The sequence below is a fragment of the Lasioglossum baleicum genome, chromosome 15 (genome assembly GCF_051020765.1).
Source record: "Lasioglossum baleicum chromosome 15, iyLasBale1, whole genome shotgun sequence".
NCBI classification, from domain to species: domain Eukaryota; kingdom Metazoa; phylum Arthropoda; class Insecta; order Hymenoptera; family Halictidae; genus Lasioglossum; species Lasioglossum baleicum.
The window spans coordinates 8,632,974-8,653,195 of record NC_134943.1 but is presented as its reverse complement, the minus strand read 5'-3'; the positions used below and the strand labels follow the sequence as shown (position 1 = coordinate 8,653,195).

Here is a 20,222-nt window from a genome sequence, read left to right as displayed (position 1 = left end):
TTAATAAAGAAAATCAGTTTAATGATATGAGTATAAATTTATTTCTTGTATTTTAAATGCAGAAGACATACAAGTACACAAATAATATGTATGAAATTATAATTCTTTTAGAATGATTTATCTTGTAATCAAGCGGTTTTCCCTGATCTTTTTATCAGATTGAAAAATGAGGGCTATCTGTAATTACATGTCTTTTCTCATTACATAATAGTGACATAACCAGTAACGACACTGTAATTTTTTAACAGCTTATGCAGAATGTTTCGCCTTTGGTTGATTACGATTGATTCATTTGAGTCTGGAACACGTGCCCGTATTTCTTTAAGGCTTCCCGGTGAGTATCTTGTTTCTTATCTAAAGTTACTATCAACTCCTCCACTTGGTTCCTAAATTTTAAGTGAAAGAATTTTTACTATATCGTCAGACCTCTTATGCAATAGTGATTTTTATTAGAGCTGTTACTTTTTCGAAGCTTCGACTCTTCGAAGATTCAGTGGGACTTTCACGTTATGTCATGATTTGAAAGAATTTTCACAGGATATAAAAATAAAAAAAGCTTTCATTCAAAGCTTAGAAACTTTGATTTTCATCACCTTCAAAGTTTCAGAAATCGAAGCTCCGAAATCTTGGGGACCTTGGAAGAAAAGTAAAAGTCCTAATTTCTATCTGCTTACAGTTCAGAAGAAATATATTCCATGCGTTTGGAAACATTCTGTTTGGCTTCTTCCAAATCCTGTTTCATAAGAACAGGTCCTATCAGCTTGAAAACATCATCTTCTGTTTTCAGAAGATCTAACTCTTTCTTGACCATAATATTTTCATGTAATTGACCCTCTAGCTGCTGCCTTTGCCTCAATGTTTTTTGGTAATCTGGTAAAAACAAAATCTAATCTAAATTATTACAAACAAGGCGATTCATACATGTAAAAAGAGAATTAACTACCTCTTTGAACTTGTTTGTATTTGTCTAACTCGGTCTTGAAATGCATTTGAATTTCTTCCATCATATTCGTCTAGAAGAGAGAAAGGATTTTAAATCAAATTGAATTCGAATAGATAGGTTACTTGATGATTTTAACATTATCGCACCATGTTAAAAAATGTTTTGTAATAAACTTCTTCGGAAAACTATGCTCGAATATATTTATTGCACTAGATAGAATGGGTAAATTCTACACACGGGTGTTCTTGCAGTTCTAATTGTATTTAATACTTTCTTGAAAAGTGCTTTCTCTCAAGCACTATCAAACTTTTTCTTGATTTTACACTGCTTTACACCTGTTTACACCGCGACGTGCAAAATGTAAATTTAAACGCACAGGAGGCATAGAGATGCACAAATTAGGAGTGAGAATAAAATGAAAATGCAAAAAATGTTTCAGCGACCACCTAGTGGTTATGACTGGTAACTAAAATGTCCCCTGAATACAATGCAACCCGCAACGCTCAGAAGTGTGCACAGCAACTGACAGCAACCTACAGCAGCAGAGTACAGAGCAGTACAGAATGGTACAGAGTGACTGGGAATAGGGATAAAGAGGATAAGAAACAAATTCGATATGATTTCGTGATTCTATTTTAGCCTAAATGCATCTACCGCAAAGAGCAATCGTCCACCAAACTTAGAATGTTCTCATGGATCTTTCATCTTTGTATTTTCGTAGTGTTTTATTCTCTAACCACCGTTAGGGTTCACATAGGCCGCTAGGTGCAGCACTATACTGGAAGCACCAAAATCCTGGGCATGTGCACTCTCATTTCCTCTTTGTTAGCGTCAATTATAACCTCTATTCAAATGACAACTAAATAGCTACTAGCTTGATATCGCAGTTGGTGTTTTCATTCAGATTTAGAAGATGGAAACGATATTAGAGCAACAACGGCGCTACCATGAGGAAAGGGAGAGGTTGATGGACGCAATGGTTAAAGAAATGCTTTACAAGAAAGCAGGACACAGAGAGAGCATAAACTCGGAGCATCGGTTGAAAATGTTGCTCGATCAATACATGGACAGTACTTTGCATTTGCAAGATTTGTACGAAGACAAAGATGGGCAAAGAAAAGAGGAGGTATATAAATCTTTAGCTTTTATTTTCATTGTTAAATTGTTCTTCAAAATAAATCATTTTCTTTCCAGGTACAAGCGCTTTCAGGTCCAAACGAATTTTCGGAGTTTTATTCCCGTTTGAAATCGATCAAAGAATTTTATCGACGACATCCGAACGAAATAAGTATTCCAATGTCCGTGGAATTCGAGGAGCTAGCTAAAATGAGAGAAAACCCTACAGAAGAGCTTTCAAATCTAGTCGAATTCACAGACGAGGAGGGTTACGGAAAGTACCTTGATCTTCACGAGTGTTACGAGAAGTACATTAATTTGAAAGGGATAGAGAAAGTAGACTATATTACATATTTATCAACTTTCGATCATTTATTCGATATACCGAGGGAAAGAAAAAATGCTGAATATCAGAGATACATAGAATCATTATTAGAATATATAACAGACTATTTAAGTAGAGTTAGACCTTTGCTCGACTTGACTGCAGAGCTTCAGGAGGCAAACAGGGAATTCGAGACGCAATGGGAGAACAGTACGTTCCCAGGATGGCCAAAAGAAACTGGCAGTGCTCTGACTCATGTTGGAGCTCATTTGGAACTGTCTGCTTTCTCTTCATGGGAGGAGCTTGCGTCTCTTGGTTTGGACCGGTTGAAATCAGCTCTGATGGCTTTAGGTTTAAAATGTGGCGGTACTCTCGAGGAGAGAGCTCAGAGACTCTTTAGTACAAAAGGAGAAGCTTCCTTGGATCCGAATTTACTAGCCAAGAGCAATAGAAATAGGAAAAACGGAAAAGGAAGGAATTCCGAGAAGCAAAAGGAGATAGGCTGCTTGGAAGGACAAGTGTACAGACTCGCGGAATTGGTGTCTACTCAGCGAGTAGCCACAAAAGAGAATGTACAAAGGAAACAAGCTAGAACAGAAGGCGAGAGAGGAGATTCCGATGCGGAAGCCAGCGCTAGCGAGTCCGAGGAAGAAGATGACAACGAGGTTCCATATAATCCGAAAAATCTTCCTCTCGGATGGGATGGCAAACCTATACCATATTGGTTGTACAAATTGCATGGTTTAAATATCAGCTACAACTGTGAAATCTGTGGAAACTTCACGTACAAAGGACCAAAAGCTTTCCAAAGACATTTTGCCGAATGGAGACACGCGCACGGAATGCGCTGCCTAGGAATTCCAAATACCGCTCATTTCGCTAACGTAACGCAAATAGAAGACGCCCTGGCTCTATGGGAAAAACTGAAAGCTCAGAAACAAGCCGAACGCTGGCAGCCAGAACAGGAGGAAGAGTTCGAAGATTCTCTTGGAAACGTAGTTAATCGCAAAACGTACGAGGACTTGAAACGACAGGGTCTTTTGTAATATATTCATTACAATATCATTCTTGTAACATGTCTGTATGTTTTAAAATCGAACGTAATAAACAGATTTTTCTAATTGTTTGCTTATTAGGTATTTTGAAAATAAAAGCCAATTGCCTTCGAATATCGTTTCTATAAGTAAATTACTAGACAAAGTCACCAACCGCGCAGAAACTTCGAAGAAATACTCAAAGAAGCAAGGCACACGGTTTTATAAAGATCTACGATTCATATGAATGCCGATGCTCGACGTCGAATCGATTTGAAAATAATAAATATATAATCCTGAAATTATTTGAAATCGCGAAATCGTATCTGATCGTATCGAAGAAGTAGGGATTTCGAAGTTCTTTGAACGGTCACGTCCGACCAATAAGAGCCAGAGCGTAACAAATTCGTACCTAGGACGAGTGTGCGCAGTTGGTCGTGTGTCTATAGAGATGAATACCTCTTGGCTCTTGTATCATCTCATACTTTCTCTCCTAACAGTAATGCTACGTCTGTTGAAGAAAGAATATATTAATCTGTAACTATTTAACTCGCGAACACGTTGTCAAACGGAACACCATACGGACAGAGTTCTCGGAGAAATTCTGTTCGAAACGAAACCGAAAGTGTTCGTTTTATCGGTGGAAGCACGATGTTTTATTGGAGCTATTAAAACCACGTGCTCCGAAAGGCCGATCGTTATTATGAAAGAAAGATTTAATGTAAGCATCTGCGAGTAACAAAATTCTTCTTAATTGCCTCGTCGATTTTCTGTTTTTCATTCTTTCTAATGATTTTGCTTCTCGCAGGCGAAGTTACCATTTTAAGTAACCGGCAGACGAGCAAACCATTGATTAGGGAACAAAGATCCTTGCCACCATCGCGGAAAGGTATGCTGAGACAGGATGACGGAATTCGTGGACGGTTGGATATTTGGACACACTCTAGGGGAAGGTGCTTACGGCGAGTACGTTTACAGAATTCTTCTAAATTGTATCGCTTTAAAACGATCAACGATTACTCTGTTTTCGTTCTGAGAAATAATTTATAATTTTGGAATATATATATATATATATATATATATATATATATGAAATACGATTTTTATCGATAAAAATATTCCACGTTCGTTTCATTGATGTTTTTTTATCGTGCTCCAAGTATTGTTATATTTTAGGCATTTATTTCAACAGTTACTTTGTTACTTTTATTCAAACATTCGCTTCGATCCTTTCAGGGTAAAGTTACTCTTGAACAGATCCACCGGTGAGGCGGTTGCCATGAAAATGATAGATTTAGATAAACACACGGATGCTAGGCTAACCGTTCGCAAAGAGTCTGCTATTCACCGTATGTTATCTAATCCGAACATTGTACAATACTTTGGGAAGCGTAGCGAGCCAAACATGGAATATATTTTCTTAGAATATGCTTCTGGTGGAGAACTTTTTGATAGGATTGGTAAGAGTATTGCTTTTCTGTGATAGTTTAAGAAATGGTGGTGCTGATGCTACTCTCTTCGTTAAAACAGAGCCTGACATCGGTATGCCAGCATGGGAGGCACAGAAGTATTTCAGACAACTAATTTCAGCAGTCGAATACCTGCATAGTAAAGGAATTGCGCACAGAGATTTGAAACCAGAAAATTTACTACTAGATGGAAATAACAACTTAAAAATCTCTGATTTTGGCATGGCAACAATGTTTCGACTTCAAGGGAAAGAGCGGAGCTTGGAGAAAAGATGTGGAACACTGCCATACGTTGCTCCAGAAGTATTATCACAAAAATACAATGCAGAACCTGCGGATGTGTGGTCATGTGGTATAATTCTTGTTGCTTTATTGACTGGAGGTAATCTTAATTAAGACACATATATGTACAGTAGCAGCTTATCTTTATCAGTAATATATTAGTTAATTATATTATCAGTAATATTTCATTCGCAACTTCTTCAGACTTCAATGTCGAGTCTGAGTAAACCAGTAAATCGAAAAAGGAATGAATTAATGACAGCTTTATGCACAACACATAGATCACTGTCATTTTTAGTTTGATGATTTAGGTCGCTAATGAGTAACTTACATTTCTTAGTCTTTAACTGGTCCATATCTGAACTGTAGAACTGCCTTGGGATCAGTCCTCGGCAGAGTGTCGAGAATACAAGGCATGGAGAGAAGGGAAATACATGTCTTTCACACCATGGAGAAAGTTGGATACATCTTCCTTGTCTCTGATTAAAAATGTTCTTATGCACTCGCCGACGTCCAGATATACCATAAGAGACATTAAGCAACACAGATGGTTCATCAAAATGTTCCCGAAAGGTATGTATCTGTTCTGAGTAGTAACACATTGTTTGCCTTGTATATATGTAACAGATTTACGGCGCGTCCATGGATACGATGAGATAAGCGTTTACTCTGTCAGGTACTAAGTATCTCTGAGTGTACACTTAATTACTCAAAGCAGCTTGGTACCTAACTGAGTGGATACTAAGAACACCCAGGTGTTTTCGTGAATTTACAAGTATTCGATCTATTCATTCTTAATTTGTATTAATTAAACATATAAATTTCAATTGTAACTTCTCAAGATTATCAAAGCTTTTGCCTTTACTTTGGTAATACAGCTCTATGATTTTAATTAAGGATCATAAAGCTAGATTACCAAAGCAAAGAGCACTGGCGTGTGCATCCAATAGAAATATCAAAAGATTACATTCTCTATATATAGTGTTACACAAGTACTATCTTTATTATTAATTTTGTATTGATATTGTAGAAGGATGCATACGACCTGACGAAACGGATTCAAGGCAAATGTTAGAGGATGAAAACTTGACAAGATTCTGCTTGTCCCAACCAGAATTGCCTAGGGTACAAAATAATGTTGTAGAAATTAATTTAGAAGAACAGCCAGGATTTTCATTTTCACAACCCGCTCATATAGAAGACTTATTAGTTTGCACTCAAGTACAAAATAAGCAACTTACACAAGCCAGCCAGGTAGTGCAACTTCCTTGCAGTTTCTTTCTTTACGTAAAATGATCGATATAATTATGGACACAATGACTAAAATTTATCCATACATTTGCAGCAAAATACCTACCAACGTTTAGTGCGGAGAATGACTAGATTCTTCGTTAAAACGGCATTGGAGACAACGGTGAAAAGATTAATAAACTGCATGAACAGTGAGAATTATACTTGTCGTATCAACGATTGTCGTACGGTAAGTTTCAAAGTGAATATGTTAACTAGCAGTTGTAAGATGGTCGCGTACTATAAATTGTTGATTCATTCATTTTGTTTACAGGTTACCATATCGAGCACAGATAGAAGAAAAATGCCTCTCGTTTTCAAAGCGAATATCGTTGAAATGGATGGGAAGATACTTGTAGATTTCAGATTATCCAAAGGCTGCGGTCTAGAGTTCAAACGAAGATTTATGAAAATCAAAGCTCTATTGGATGATATAGTATTGAAAGGTCCTGTGACATGGCCGATTGCTGTTGCCACCGAATCTATACCGTGAACACGATGTACAAAATCTCATTTTAAATAAAACGTTTTATATTCTTTTACAAAAACACTTCCCTTTCTTCTGCGCATACATTATCGTAATGATTTCTTCGCAGTCAACGACAAAATTTGAAATTGCGCGTTGGTACAAATGTTTAGAAGCATGCAGGAGGATTTAATGAGAAGAGATTCATACTATAACCTCAATGTTTAGCATGATTTTAAGATGCTCTTATTGCAACACTTGGTTGTATTTGCGATAACTAGTATCGCGACTATTGCATTTTCCAATTATCTTCGGTTTACATATTTTCTCGATATATTTTCGTATAAATTTTTTAACGATATCGATGATTCGCAGGTGTACGATTACATCATCGGTAAGCTTTTACATATTGTTACCAATTTAATCAATGTGCCTTATCTTACATAGAAAATATTTTTCTAGTTGGAGCAGGCACTGCAGGAGCAACTTTGTCTGCGAGATTAACAGAATATGGATATAAGGTGTTGCTGCTCGAGGCTGGTGGAGTTCCACCACCTTTTCTTGATATTCCACTTTTGGCTCCCTTAATTCAGAATAGTCCATACGATTGGCAATACACTACTGTACCGCAACAGAATGCTTGCAAGGGTTTAGTCAATAATGTATTGCATTCGATGAATATATCTCTAGCATGCAATAATTATTTCAATGTGTAATTATGAACTTATTTTTCAGCAAAGCAAATGGCCAATGGGTAAACTTCTTGGTGGAACTAGTCGATTAAACTACATGCTTTATGTACGCGGACATCCTCTGGATTATAGAGACTGGTTTCCAGATTTTAATGGTTATTATAATAAGTATTATTTATTGTTAGCTTTTATTATTATTTAAATCGAAAAATCTGTGTAGAACCCACCACACAGAATGGTGGTCCAATGAGTACAAATATCTTGAAATGGAGTACTAATCTATCCGATATAATCTTGAAAGGATTGGAAGAGTTACATCAACCTATCGGTAATATTAACGAGGACTTGAACATTGGTAATATTACTATTATCAACAAAATGTTGTAACAACGAGTATCACCGTTTGATAATGTTATTAATTCAGGTTTCATGAAACCACAGTTGTCTATGGAAAATGGTAAACGGTGGAGTACTGATAAATTATTGCAAAAAAATGTTCAAAAGAGAATGACCATAATTGCCCATGCTCATGTCGAGAAAGTATGTTGAAAGAAAAATAATATTGATATTGTTCAATGAATTGTAATTATGCAATTAGCATCTAATTACAGGTATTGATGGAATCAAAGAAAGCGGTGGGAGTGCAATTTGTGACTCAAAATAAAGTATTTAAAGCTATCGCAAAACGAGGTGTTATTCTCAGTGCCGGAGCTATTGGTACTCCTAAAATATTAATGTTGTCCGGAATTGGACCGAAAAAACATTTAGAAGACTTGAAGGTACACTTTGAATGAGTGTATATGTATATATATTGTATTTATGATTCACTAATCCGCTCACTTTTTAGATAAATATTGTCAAAGATTTACCAGTTGGTCAACATTTAGTGGACCATGTGCTTACAGGAATTGATTTAGTTACGATCAACGAAACTATAGGTTTAAATATGGCTGATACCTTCAGTCTTACATCGGCTATAAAGTATTTTTTTTATGGAGAAGGTACACTTCTTAATTGGGAAAGATGATTACCATTGTAACAGGTTTGTAATTGTATGTTTACTTAGAGGTCTTTTTTTATGCTACTTAGGTCCTTGGACATCTGCAGGTGTTGAAGTCCTGGGAACGTTTCATAGTTCTTTTGAAAAAAATATAACAAGTGTACCAGATTTACAGATAATGGTGATGCCACTTGGATTATCAAAAGATGGTGGAATTGTTTTAAGAAAGGCCCTGGGAATATCAGATAAGGTAAATTCCAAGGAATATATTTTACAAAGATATTTATTGATATAACTTAATATTAATTTCTTATATGATCTTTATAGATTTATAATGATTACTTTGCTCCTCTTGTTTACAAGAATACTGTAACGATTGCTCCAGTTTTATTACATCCGAAAAGTATGGGAGAGGTAAAATTGAATAGTACCAATTCTTTTGATCCACCGTTAATTAATCCGAAATACTTAACAAATACAGATGATATTGCACGTCTTACCGATGGTACTATGACTGATTCAATTTTAATAGTATATGTACAATTCGTGAAACATGATCGCAACGTGTGATACTCAAATTTACAGGACTGCAATTTGTGAAGAAGCTTGTCCAAACGAATATTATGAAATCCATTGGCGCATCTATTTATGAAAAACATTTTCCTGGTTGCGAAAATGAAAATTTTGGTAGCAAAAAGTATTGGGAATGTTACATACAACATTTAACATTAACTTGTTATCACCCCGCCGGGACGTGTCGCATGGGCGACGTTGTTGATCGGAAGTTTCGGTAACTCATTACCTTTTCTTTCTTCAATCAACATGCTTTGTGATATCAATTTGACAAAACTTACTTCTTATAGAGTTTACGGTGTGACAAATCTGTATGTGATCGATGCATCTGTATTGCCTTCGTTGCCAAGCGGTAATATTAATGCTGCAGTTTTAATGCTTGCCGAAAAAGCTGCGCGTTTATTTAAACAAAATATGGAGCGTAACACAAATAATCAGAAATGTTACAAACCACATAATTATTATAAATACTTCGAATATTTTAATAGGTGAAAATAATTATTTCTTTTAGTAGATATAAATATAAAAAGTTTATACATTCCAATTTGTGTAATATCATCAATTTTACAAAGTTAAATACTTTGTAGTGAATCAAATGCCTTCAAATTGCTTAAAATCATTGTGATAATAGGAATTAATATTATACACTCTACCGGCTTTATACATTACAGCATATTAACGATAATTGCGTCTACTATTTTTGTAATCTCTTCGAGAGTGATCGCTTGATCTGTGATTGTTATGAGTGTTTCTAGATCTATGATCTTTATGATGATTACTTTTAGTTGGTTCCCTACGATAAGGATGTACTCGTTCGGATCTTCTATTATCGTACAGATGATTATCTACTTGTCTAGAATGAGGACCTGTACTTGGCAACATATTTGCTCCGAACATGACCATTTTCATATTACAAGGATTATTTCCTAACAACATCTGTTGACCTAACTGAAGTAGCTGGTTAGGATTGGGATACTGATCCTGTATGTTTGCTTTTGGTGTTGATTCTGTGTTGTTCCTTGTGCTCATACAAATAGGGCGATTGAATAGCAATGTACCATCGAATAGGTCCAAAGCATACGCTACAGAATTAATATGTTTATAAGTTATAAATCCATACGTTCTCTGTTTCCCATCACGATCTTTAGGAATGATAACTCTTTGCACAGGACCACCCTACAACATTGCAGAAAGTATTTCTATAAAGAAATCTATAGATTTAAAAATTCTACTAATGAAGGAGTTGATTCAGATGTTAGGAGCAACAATGTTCAGGTTAATAAATATAATAGAAAATTTGATTAAAATTTGGCTTCAACGAACGTTCTCGTAATAATACGACGTTAAGAAATATGTAGAAGGTTCGAAAAATAACTTTATTATGTATAAAATATTTGTGAAATTATTGGTTATCAATCTATTCGAATACACAAACCTGCAAGAATAATTCATAGAGAATTTCTTCTGTTACTCTCTCGCTCAAATTCCCACACCATAGAGTACGTAAATCTTCGTCCATGACTCTACGGAAGAGGTAACGAGAAATAAATATAAATTGGTATTAGATTTATTAAACAATCAAACGTAATGAATATTCAATGATCAAATTCCAATTATGTGCATTATCATGATAAATGACGCCAACTGCAATGAGAAGAAACACACAACGTCACAACATATAAACTTCGTTGTGAAAAATTACAGCAACAGATACAGTTTTCAAAGATATCATCAATTGATAGAGAATAAGATGATTATACAGACAAGATGTGATATATACCTTTATTCACTAACAAACAAAAATTAGGTTATGCTATGAACATGAACTATGAAGGAGAAGGACGCGGTTTCGTCTGTCGGTCTGTCGCAAGCAATGCGCAGGCATCGTCCAATCGGAGCCACTGATATATCAAATATCAGTGATTGGAGCCGCGAGGGGCGAGGAGCGCTACCGAAAGGAAGCTCGGTGAGTGAGGGAAGCAGGCGTTTGAGGGGCTCCCATAGACTTATAGAGATAGGCTGATGAGATAGACGATAGACTGCGCGGCCTGTACGAAGCGTTGAAGCCCACAATGGCGGCGGGTTGTATATCTATCTCACTCGCACACCGATAATTGGTGGGGGCGCAGCGAGCCAGTCAACTCTCACTTCACTATGCACACCCACTATCATTGGGCAAATCTCTCTCCACCAACTCGTCAATTAGAAAGAGTGCGCACTACGACCAACTATTGCTCTCTCTCTCTCTCTCACTCTTTATATCCCTCGCTGACATTGTGGCCATTGTGGGCGCTTCAACTGGCTTCAACGTGCTTCAACGCTTCGTACAGGCTGGTACAGGCCGCGCAATCGATCTCTATATCTATACTTGAGTCCAAATAAGAAGGTATAAGTCTATTTATATATACTTAGAAGTTGAATTTTGGACGTTCCAGGAATGTCCGTTTCTTAGGTTTTACAAATGTCGTTAGGATGTGAATTTTGGACGTTCTAAGAATGTCCCTTGTTTAGGTTTTACGAATGTCCTTAGGATTTATATTTAGGATGTTCCAGGAATGTCAGTTTCTTAGGTTTTACTGGGACATACGGATATTGCCGGGACGTTCTCCGAATCAGTGTTGTTACGTTACGAGTTACATGGAGTTACGTTGTTAGATTGGGCGGGTTGCTCTTGCACGTGGTTGCACGCGCATGCGCGACCAAATGCAAGAACGTATGTGCGTCCTACAGTCCTAAGCAACGGCCGATATGCGACATTATGTACCTTGGCTTTCGTGGGTAATACCGAACAACTGTAATTGCTCTTCCCCAAAAACCTTGCGCATTTGGGACCTCTCCATAAAAAAACATTTTGCGAAATTATGCAGGGTGACCAAGGTACCCCAACTTTGTCCTTCACTGACGCTAGAATCGTCGCGTATGCGCGCGCAGCCTGCTCAATCTAACAACACTGCTCCAAATGTAATGTACGGAATGTACTTTAAAAAACGGACGTATTCTGGATGTACATAGGATATCTCTGTGCTACTTGGTCATTGCTATTATTTGTTACCGTTAGTGTTCCTTGCTGATGCCCTTCCGCTACATATTTGTTTCATTACTACAACTTTAATGAATTATTGAACAATAAGTTTACTATTTGAGAGGGTAGACCCCTTTTTTCAGGATTGCAAGGGTGCGGGATTCACGTTCTCATTTCTCGATAATATACAAAAATAGGATTTTTCAGAAGTCGAAAACGCTAGATAAAAGATCGATCTAGGACACTATTTCCCTCAAAAGTCCTACTTTTTCATTTACATTTACGAGGCGTCTATGAGAAATGAGAACGTGAATCCCGTACCCTTGCAATCCTGGAAACGATGAGTCTACCGCCTTGTAGTGTGTAAAGTTGGAAACTGAAAAAATTGCCCTATTTCCATTCCGTTATTATATTCGCTATTTTTCTAAATATATTTCTTTAATTCAGTATATTTATAACATAATTATATGTTTAAATTAGTCTCTAAATTTTACCGTACTCTTCAATTCTTAGAATACACATACAATGGAGGTACTGACAACTACATGGACCGTTGTCCAATTTGTGGACGACAAAACAGTAGAAGCAGTGCCGACTAGTTGGCTAGAAGGCGACAAATGCTATTGGCCACCACTACCGCAATCAAAATTGAGTAATGCGATAAAAAAATTGGAACCGCCTCAACCTTCATGGATTCAGTTTACTGTAAAGAGCTTCAGAAACAGCATCTTTTGTAAGTTAAAGTAATTATACATACATACATACATGTACAATTAAAATAATAATTATATAATTCTTCTAGCCGACTACGTAAAGGCGCGAGCCAAAGCGAAGGAGGCAGAGGATAGCAGCGATCTACAGTCGGAGGTGGACGAATACGGATTACCAAAAAAAAGAAAGATTACTCGCCCGTCGTGGAACACCAGCAGCGAAGAACTATCATCTGATGACACAATGCAGCCCACTCCCCCAAGTTTGAGGAGGAAACCCAAAATTGGTATGTAAATACAAAAAGAAGCGCTTTACGATATAGAACATTAAATATTACATTCATATAGCTGTATATTTCATTCCCTTACTGTAATTAGTATATCTTTTTTCTTCAAAATATATTTTATTTTCAGTCACTGCCACCAGCGGACCGTATGAAAGAAGACAGCAGGTGGAAGAGGAGCCAAGAAGTTCCAGCCCGATTGGTATGTAAATACAAAAGGAAGCGTCTTACGATATAGAACATAAAATTTTACATTCATAGCTGTACATCTCATCTTCTTACTTGTAATTAGCCTATCTTTTTACTTCAGAATATATTTTATTTTTAGTTACTGCTACCAGTGAAGAATCGCCGTCCCCCCGACAGCAGGTGAAAGAGGAGCCAAGAAGTTCCAGCTCGTTTGGTATGTAAATACAAAAGGAAGCGTCTTACGATATACAACATCAAATGTTACATTCATAGTTTACATCAACTGATACCTACCAAATCTAAAATTTCAGAAAACCAAGAAACGTCTCAACTGGACAATAATAGCACCAGACTAGAAAACTACTGCAAAACCATACTAGAACAGCAGCATCTATTGCACAATCTTTTGACGGAGGTTTTAAGTAGAGTAGAAAGATTAGAGGAAAAATTCAACCACTATTCTGCGCCAGGAAGTCGATCAATTTTCGACCAAAATATAGTATTTCCGATCAATTGTGAACAGGAATTGCAGAAGTTCGAAACTTATCTGCAAGATGAGAACAATTTTAGAGACGCGGTAAGAAATATAACGAACGATACGAATAGAATTCTAATTCAGTTGTAACAAAATGATTAATTTGTAGATCAATGAATTAGCTGCACTAGGAGGCAAGAGTAATTACCATTTTGTAAAACGAGTCATGACCTGTTTAATAACCAATAAATTTGCTACCGGATACAGTTGGCTGGGAAGAAAAGGAAAAAAAGTTTTTAATACTTTAAAAGTAGCCAAAATAATAATAGGTAATCACGTTTATTTTATTATCATATTTATTTGTATACGATTGAATATTATTCAACTAAAATTCCATTGTTTAGATGCAGCAACAATATCGGGATTATCAAAAACTAAAAACGAAACTGAAATTTCTATGCAGTCATGGCTCAGGAGAGCCTTCGAGCGCAGTAAAGTTACAGCCAAAGACCGGTAGCTTGATTACAACTGTATCATTGTATTTTTAAATAAAACATATGTGAAAAGTCTATTTTACATTCTTTGTCAATTTTACGCCCTAAATACCACATAAACCTTATATATAATAAGAACAAAATTTACTTAAGATCCTGTAGCATTTAAAAAAAATAATAATAAATAATATAATTAGGGCATATACAGCGGAAACAGCGTCGCGCGACTTGAGCGAATGGATTTTTTGCGCGTGAGATCCAGTGGGATTGTGGGATCTGAATGATCTGAATGTGTACGCATCGTGTCCAATCGTCACAATCGTGTCGAATTAGTCGAATACAGTCGAATATTCAAGCCGTGTTGAATATATAAACTACATATATATGTCATATGTATACATATATATATGCAATATATGGCGGCGGCGGCAGTGGCGCACCCCGGATGGCAACACTGGCTGATACGAGATACGAGTGGATACGAGCAGATTACGAGCCAATACGAGCAAATACGAGCTCACGCGAGCTTATGCAAGCTTATGTGAGCTTATGGCTTATGGGGGTAGTCTACCCTCGATTTGTAACTAGAAAATAACTAGAATCTTACTAGATTTTGGGTCGAAAATATGGGTTTGCGCGAATCGGTTGTTTGTCCTTATTTGAGCTAATTGTGGGCTGGGTGAGGGCTCATTCGAAAGAGGAAGGTTCATCACACACGGGTCTGGTCATGATTTTAACGAGATTATGTTTATATCTAATAATATGAGTGTCCAAAGTAGAGTAAAAATCTAGGGAAAAAACCAGCAGATTTCAATGCATTTTTCTGTCCCCAAAAGACTTTTTGACTTATATTATGACCAGACCCGTGTGTGATGAACCATCCTCTTTAGAATGAGCCCTCACCCAGCCCAAAATCTGCTCAAATAAGGACAAACAACCGATTCGCGCAGACCCACTTTTTCGATCGAAAATCTAGTAAGATTCTAGTAAATAGCAAATATCTAGCAAATAACTAGAATCTTACTAGATTTTCGATCGAAAAAGTGGGTCTGCGCGAATCGGTTGTTTGTCCTTATTTGAGCAGATTTTGGGCTGGCTGAGGGCTCATTCTAGAGAGGATGGTTCATCACACACGGGTCTGGTCATAATATAAGTCAAAAAGTCTTTTGGAGACAGAAAAATGCATTGAAATCTGCTGGTTTTTTTCCTAGATTTTTACTGTACTTTGGACACTCATATTATTAGATATAAACATAATCTCGTTAAAATCATGACCAGACCCGTGTGTGATGAACCTTCCTCTTTCGAATGAGCCCTCACCCAGCCCACAATTAGCTCAAATAAGGACAAACAACCGATCCGCGCAGACCCATGTTTCGGACCCAAAATCTAGTAAGATTCTAGTAATTTTCTAGTTCCAAATCGAGGGTAGACTAGCCCCTTATACCAGCTTATACATAAATATACTTTATGGGTGTTACGAAAATACATAAAATTTTTCTAAATACATACATATTTACATTTCGTCCGTGATATGGTTTCAGTGGATTATAAAAATCATTCTTATTGTTCGTTCCTTTAAAGAACATACTCGTAGCGTTATCTAGCGATGCGAGAATGTGAAATTCTCCACGTTGTGCAGTGTTGATAATGACGGGAAATATGGTTCTGTTGATTTTGTACTACGTGGGAACAACCGGGCTCTGAACACCACTGAACACGCAACAACAAACTTGTCAAAAAGATGACGACAACGAATTATTTAGATTTGGACATTAACAAATTGTTCGAGGACTTTACCATCAAAGAAATCGAAGGGATCCAGAAGAAAATTCAAAATGAAAGTGACAGAAAGAAAATCGAGCTTAGAACTCTTGTTGGGTAACGTTCGTTCGAATAATTTCATGTCGTTTACTATATCTGTTTTTTTCTTTCATTGTTTTCACATTAACAACGTGTTTGCGTGACAATATTAAATAGCTGTTACGAATATTAATTATGTCTACACGAGATAAGTTCTGTTATATACAAGGTTATTTTTCTACTGCTAAACTAATCAATGACCAATTGAAAATTTTCATGTTTTTAGGGAAAGGTATCGTGATTTAATACTAGCTGCTGACACAATTGGGAAGATGAAGATAACTTCTGAACGTGTCATCACAAGAATCATTAGTATCGAAGATAAATTCAGGGAACTGCAGAAGAAGTACCTCATCGGTTTTAAAGTTGATCCGACTAACAATAAAAATGATAGGTATGTTCGTTACCTTCCCTACTGTTATATTATATGTGCAAGATTTTATTTCGATTATTTCTTGAAGGTTTGTTTCATTTTTAGATATCTAGAAGAAATTCAATATTCAGTTGTTATTCAAATAAAAATATTAATGGATATTCCTCAGCATATCTGGACTAATATTGAGAACAAGAATTTATTATTCGCCACACAGTTGTATTTGGTAGCGCAACATGTAAATTATAGTTTACTGTTCGAAGTAGGAAGCGATGATTTGTCAAACAAATACCCGATCATTTCCAAACAATGGGATGTTATCTGTCAGTTTAAAAATATTATAACCACCGAATGCAATAATATATTGCAGTCATTGGAAGTGCAACCAGAGGTCAGCATTCATTCGCATATATACTATAGATTGTGCCATTAAAAACATTATCTTTTTAGAGTATAGCAAATTGTTTAGCTGCACTCGTGTTACTAAATGGGACTTCGTTCTCAGACTTGCTAGACATGTTGATATCCATGCGTAGCCATGCTATCAAGTCGATTATCACGGATGAAAATGACAGCAGTGTTAAGAATAAAATTAAGCTGTGCATTAAAATACTAATTCAAACGGTTAATTTGATGTACTCGTGTTTTATAAGTAAGTAATCGTGTATTCAATTTACCGTGTCCAGAAAGTATACTATAATTAAGCGTGTTGTTCATTTCAGACACAAAGAACAAATCGGGTGGTCTTGTTCTACAGTACATAGCACAGATTCAGGATCAAGAAGCATATTCTTTGCTTTGTCGTTTGGACGTGAATCAAGAATTGCTCAAGGAATTTCTGCCTTCTGTAACGAAACAGCATAAACCATTCGTTCAGGATAATACCGGCAACCTTACTTTACCGGATCTGCAGAAGAGCGTTCAGTCCTGGCTGGAATGGGTTACCGAGTTTTGCAATCGCGAGGTTACAAAATTGTTGAACCTAATAGTATCTATAAAAGGCTTATACTACGTTCGCGAAGAGGCGGTTAGCATTAACCTGCCCGACAATTGGAATTCCATTTGGGAGGAATTGTCTTTGCCCAGGATCACGTTCTGGGTCGAATTCTTTCAACCTATCATATCTCGAAGAGCAAAAAGTAGGTCTAGCGTAGAATCACCGTTTTATTCATTAATACAAAATTCTCATTACTTTCTTAGATATTATAAGGGACAAATGGACGGAAACTACAGCTAAACTGAAAGCGGACGTAGTGGAGTTACTCAACAAAGCAATAAACGATAAATTTGAATATCCGGAACACGATTTGCGCTGGTTTGTTTGGAAGGATTCTCCCAGCGATATTCCTCAAAAGCTCTCCAAAAACGGCGGACTCGACGGCAAGAGGTCCTTATTGATGAAGACCAAGGGATACTCGCCTAACATTCTCAAATTATGCGAGAACTTTGATTCAGGCTTACAAGCTCTGCTTCATGATCTCGAACAATATTTGTACGAGACCGAAAGCGTCATGTCTATCAAAGACAATCTATTGTCCACGAATATATCGTTAATTTCGAATACATTTTCCGATCGTTCGGAAATCCAGGAACACCTACAAACCACCAGTACTACTATGATAGAGGACTTCATCGGTTTCGTGAAAACCACGTGCGTCAATGAGAAGCCCGAACACGGCCAGCGCGACACAAACGCTGTTGTGATGGCCAGATTTCTTTTGGCATTGACAACCCTCAGTTCGAACTTAAACAAATGTTTTACGCTTTCGAAAGTGTCTGGACTCACCATCACGAGCGCGAAATGGCAGTCGATCTGCGACAAACTGAAAGAAGATAGTACTTCTGTGTGGTCAGTTTGGGCTAATGCGTACAAAGCTAAGATAAGCGAGCACAGAATGAAATACATATCGAAAGAACCACTAGATGGTTACCGGATACACGCGGTAATTTCGGAATGGCAAAAGGTCACCATCGAAGAAGAGTCTGGGGAGGGGAAACGGATCAAATCCGAGATCCTAGTGCCATATCAGCCATCCATACAACTGCAAAAGTTTTTAACTGTGGTTAGCAAAGACTTGAACAAAATAATTCCACACACCGTTCCAAAGTAAGTACAAGGCATCGTTGAGCCTTGACTTTCACGAATGGAGTTTCTTCTACTCGTCTTTTTATTATATAGGAAGGTGCTTCACGATATCATAGACGATGTTGCCGTGGAATTATTGAGCTACTATGTAGCTGCGTGTTCTGGTGCGAATCTTTCCCAGAAACAAGCGTTGCAGGTGCTGTTCGATGTCAAATATTCGAGCTTGCTAATGGTGCCACGAGAAAATAAGACTTTGTCCGATTTATCCGCGGAAGCCTGCGACAGTGTATTGTCGAAAATAGATCCATTCGATTACGATGTCTTCAATCCGTTTATTCATACCAACGTGAAAAGAAGCGTTCAAAGATCTTTGGTGAGAATTCATAGACGATTGTCTACTATTTTGCTTTATCGAATTTCGATTTCAATTGATTTGGCGTTGTTTTTAGCTTATACTCGGAAATCTAGTGCCTCATTTGGAGCAGCTGCATTCAATTTTGGGAGCGCGAAATGAATACAGTAATACCGAGGGTGTGAAATCAGATTTACCCACGGTGTTAGCTCTATGCAACGGTGCGCCCTGGTTTCCATCTTTAACAGTGACCGCGCCAGCAAGGAGTTTGCCTTTGGTATCCATAACGATACCAGAAAAACTACAGGTATATAAAATTGCAAATAATTTGAAGCTCTTGGTTGCATTTTCTCAGCATCTTCTGACCATTATGTTCAACAATTATTTCACTGTGATTTTCTATAAATTCGTTTTTATGTATGTACTCTTAGATTTCCAGTGCATTCTGATAAGATAGGTCGTGCATTGAGTTGCGGTAAGAGAACGACATTGCATGGTAGTTTCCAGCTGACTAATTTCTAACAGAAACATTTCTTTTCCTGATTTTTACGAGTTACATTTACGTAACTTTCCCGATTGATCTAACGAGTCTCTGTGTTTATAGTTTCGTGGTCGAAGGAAAGAGAGAAACACGAATGCGTCGTTAACGAAATTTCTTTTTATTCTAGCGGAAAAAAGTAACGGGTAAGGAAAATGTGAAAAGCGATTCCACGGGCGCCACCATAAAGTCCGGAGCGGCAGCATTCTTCGGAGCAATGGGCAGCGACTGGTTTAGTAGTAGTTAATTTATTTGACTCGTTCGATCGAACGCTGTATATATTGTTAACTATATATATATATATATATATATACGTTAGTTATACATTATGTAAATACCACGTCGTGGAACAATGCCTTTTTCATTACTATCAGTATTGAATAAAACAATTTTATACAATCTTTATACGCATTGCGGTCTACGCTGATTCATCGATGTGCAATGTGCAACAATTTTCGGCGCGCGATCAAACTACCCTGTACAGTAGCGCCATCGGCGGCAAGCGACCGTACCAACTTTCGAAAAATTGGAACTTTCACCAGAGAACACAGACGAGGTATATCTCGTCGGTGCAGAGAATAACAAAGCAAATTCGTATGCAAATATCCGTTCGAGAAACCGCTTCGCTCGCACCGAACGGAATGAA

At 37.1% G+C, this 20,222-nt stretch overlaps 7 protein-coding genes and 1 long non-coding RNA gene across 19 annotated transcripts; 6 read left to right on the top strand and 2 right to left on the bottom strand.

Annotated features, from left to right (window-relative positions):
* Nucleotides 1-17: 17 nt before the first annotated feature.
* Nucleotides 18-1,232, bottom strand: Pfdn6 (prefoldin 6). The gene is made up of 4 exons (XM_076439304.1): nucleotides 1,090-1,232; nucleotides 944-1,013; nucleotides 675-870; nucleotides 18-386 (listed from the first exon to the last, which is right to left on the bottom strand). The coding sequence occupies exons 1-4, from the start codon at nucleotides 1,090-1,092 to the stop codon at nucleotides 278-280; spliced, it is 378 nt and encodes a 125-aa protein (XP_076295419.1). The 5' UTR covers nucleotides 1,093-1,232; the 3' UTR covers nucleotides 18-277.
* A 48-nt stretch (nucleotides 1,233-1,280) lies between these two features.
* LOC143216351 (uncharacterized) lies at nucleotides 1,281-1,716 on the top strand. Its single transcript, XR_013010552.1, has 2 exons — nucleotides 1,281-1,509; nucleotides 1,583-1,716. It is a non-coding gene; the product is annotated as an uncharacterized LOC143216351 (long non-coding RNA).
* Nucleotides 1,708-3,506, top strand: Noi (splicing factor 3a subunit 3 noi). Its single transcript, XM_076439275.1, has 2 exons — nucleotides 1,708-2,069; nucleotides 2,138-3,506. The coding sequence occupies exons 1-2, from the start codon at nucleotides 1,857-1,859 to the stop codon at nucleotides 3,428-3,430; spliced, it is 1,506 nt and encodes a 501-aa protein (XP_076295390.1). The 5' UTR covers nucleotides 1,708-1,856; the 3' UTR covers nucleotides 3,431-3,506.
* A 341-nt stretch (nucleotides 3,507-3,847) lies between these two features.
* Nucleotides 3,848-7,007, top strand: Grp (serine/threonine-protein kinase grp). Its single transcript, XM_076439276.1, has 8 exons — nucleotides 3,848-4,139; nucleotides 4,227-4,384; nucleotides 4,655-4,878; nucleotides 4,949-5,269; nucleotides 5,539-5,742; nucleotides 6,200-6,423; nucleotides 6,515-6,649; nucleotides 6,734-7,007. Exons 2-8 carry the CDS (start codon nucleotides 4,323-4,325, stop codon nucleotides 6,950-6,952), a joined length of 1,389 nt encoding a protein of 462 aa, XP_076295391.1. The 5' UTR covers nucleotides 3,848-4,139; nucleotides 4,227-4,322; the 3' UTR covers nucleotides 6,953-7,007.
* Nucleotides 6,392-11,074, bottom strand: LOC143216347 (uncharacterized). 2 transcript variants are annotated; one of them, XM_076439301.1, is made up of 3 exons: nucleotides 10,971-11,074; nucleotides 10,626-10,834; nucleotides 6,392-10,366 (listed from the first exon to the last, which is right to left on the bottom strand). In XM_076439301.1, exons 2-3 carry the CDS (start codon nucleotides 10,707-10,709, stop codon nucleotides 9,866-9,868), a joined length of 585 nt encoding a protein of 194 aa, XP_076295416.1. In that variant the 5' UTR covers nucleotides 10,710-10,834; nucleotides 10,971-11,074; the 3' UTR covers nucleotides 6,392-9,865. The 2 variants fall into 2 exon arrangements, with proteins under 2 accessions (XP_076295416.1, XP_076295417.1); XM_076439302.1 differs by having other exon boundaries at nucleotides 10,626-10,713; nucleotides 10,971-11,066.
* On the top strand, nucleotides 7,154-9,682 carry LOC143216329 (glucose dehydrogenase [FAD, quinone]). 2 transcript variants are annotated; one of them, XM_076439274.1, is made up of 11 exons: nucleotides 7,154-7,319; nucleotides 7,388-7,587; nucleotides 7,661-7,772; nucleotides 7,838-7,945; nucleotides 8,042-8,157; nucleotides 8,229-8,396; nucleotides 8,465-8,618; nucleotides 8,707-8,867; nucleotides 8,945-9,122; nucleotides 9,203-9,407; nucleotides 9,481-9,682. In XM_076439274.1, the coding sequence occupies exons 1-11, from the start codon at nucleotides 7,166-7,168 to the stop codon at nucleotides 9,680-9,682; spliced, it is 1,758 nt and encodes a 585-aa protein (XP_076295389.1). In that variant the 5' UTR covers nucleotides 7,154-7,165. The 2 variants fall into 2 exon arrangements, with proteins under 2 accessions (XP_076295389.1, XP_076295388.1); XM_076439273.1 differs by having other exon boundaries at nucleotides 7,838-7,972.
* A 10-nt stretch (nucleotides 11,075-11,084) lies between the features above and the next one.
* LOC143216335 (uncharacterized) lies at nucleotides 11,085-14,453 on the top strand. 8 transcript variants are annotated; one of them, XM_076439287.1, is made up of 8 exons: nucleotides 11,085-11,156; nucleotides 12,726-12,945; nucleotides 13,015-13,209; nucleotides 13,337-13,408; nucleotides 13,535-13,609; nucleotides 13,707-13,972; nucleotides 14,040-14,199; nucleotides 14,275-14,453. In XM_076439287.1, exons 2-8 carry the CDS (start codon nucleotides 12,738-12,740, stop codon nucleotides 14,385-14,387), a joined length of 1,089 nt encoding a protein of 362 aa, XP_076295402.1. In that variant the 5' UTR covers nucleotides 11,085-11,156; nucleotides 12,726-12,737; the 3' UTR covers nucleotides 14,388-14,453. The 8 variants fall into 8 exon arrangements, with proteins under 8 accessions (XP_076295402.1, XP_076295398.1, XP_076295397.1 ...); XM_076439283.1 differs by lacking the exon at nucleotides 11,085-11,156 and adding an exon at nucleotides 11,428-11,576; XM_076439282.1 differs by lacking the exon at nucleotides 11,085-11,156 and adding an exon at nucleotides 11,924-11,968.
* Nucleotides 14,454-15,810: 1,357 nt separating this feature from the next.
* On the top strand, nucleotides 15,811-19,979 carry Cog1 (conserved oligomeric Golgi complex subunit 1). Of its 3 annotated transcripts, none has more exons than XM_076438821.1 (9): nucleotides 15,811-16,245; nucleotides 16,454-16,621; nucleotides 16,706-16,991; nucleotides 17,051-17,252; nucleotides 17,323-17,739; nucleotides 17,801-18,707; nucleotides 18,780-19,059; nucleotides 19,136-19,345; nucleotides 19,707-19,979. In XM_076438821.1, the coding sequence occupies exons 1-9, from the start codon at nucleotides 16,109-16,111 to the stop codon at nucleotides 19,821-19,823; spliced, it is 2,724 nt and encodes a 907-aa protein (XP_076294936.1). In that variant the 5' UTR covers nucleotides 15,811-16,108; the 3' UTR covers nucleotides 19,824-19,979. The 3 variants fall into 3 exon arrangements, with proteins under 3 accessions (XP_076294936.1, XP_076294937.1, XP_076294939.1); XM_076438822.1 differs by having other exon boundaries at nucleotides 19,470-19,979; XM_076438824.1 differs by lacking the exon at nucleotides 15,811-16,245 and having other exon boundaries at nucleotides 16,493-16,621; nucleotides 16,689-16,991.
* The last annotated feature ends 243 nt before the right edge of the window (nucleotides 19,980-20,222 follow it).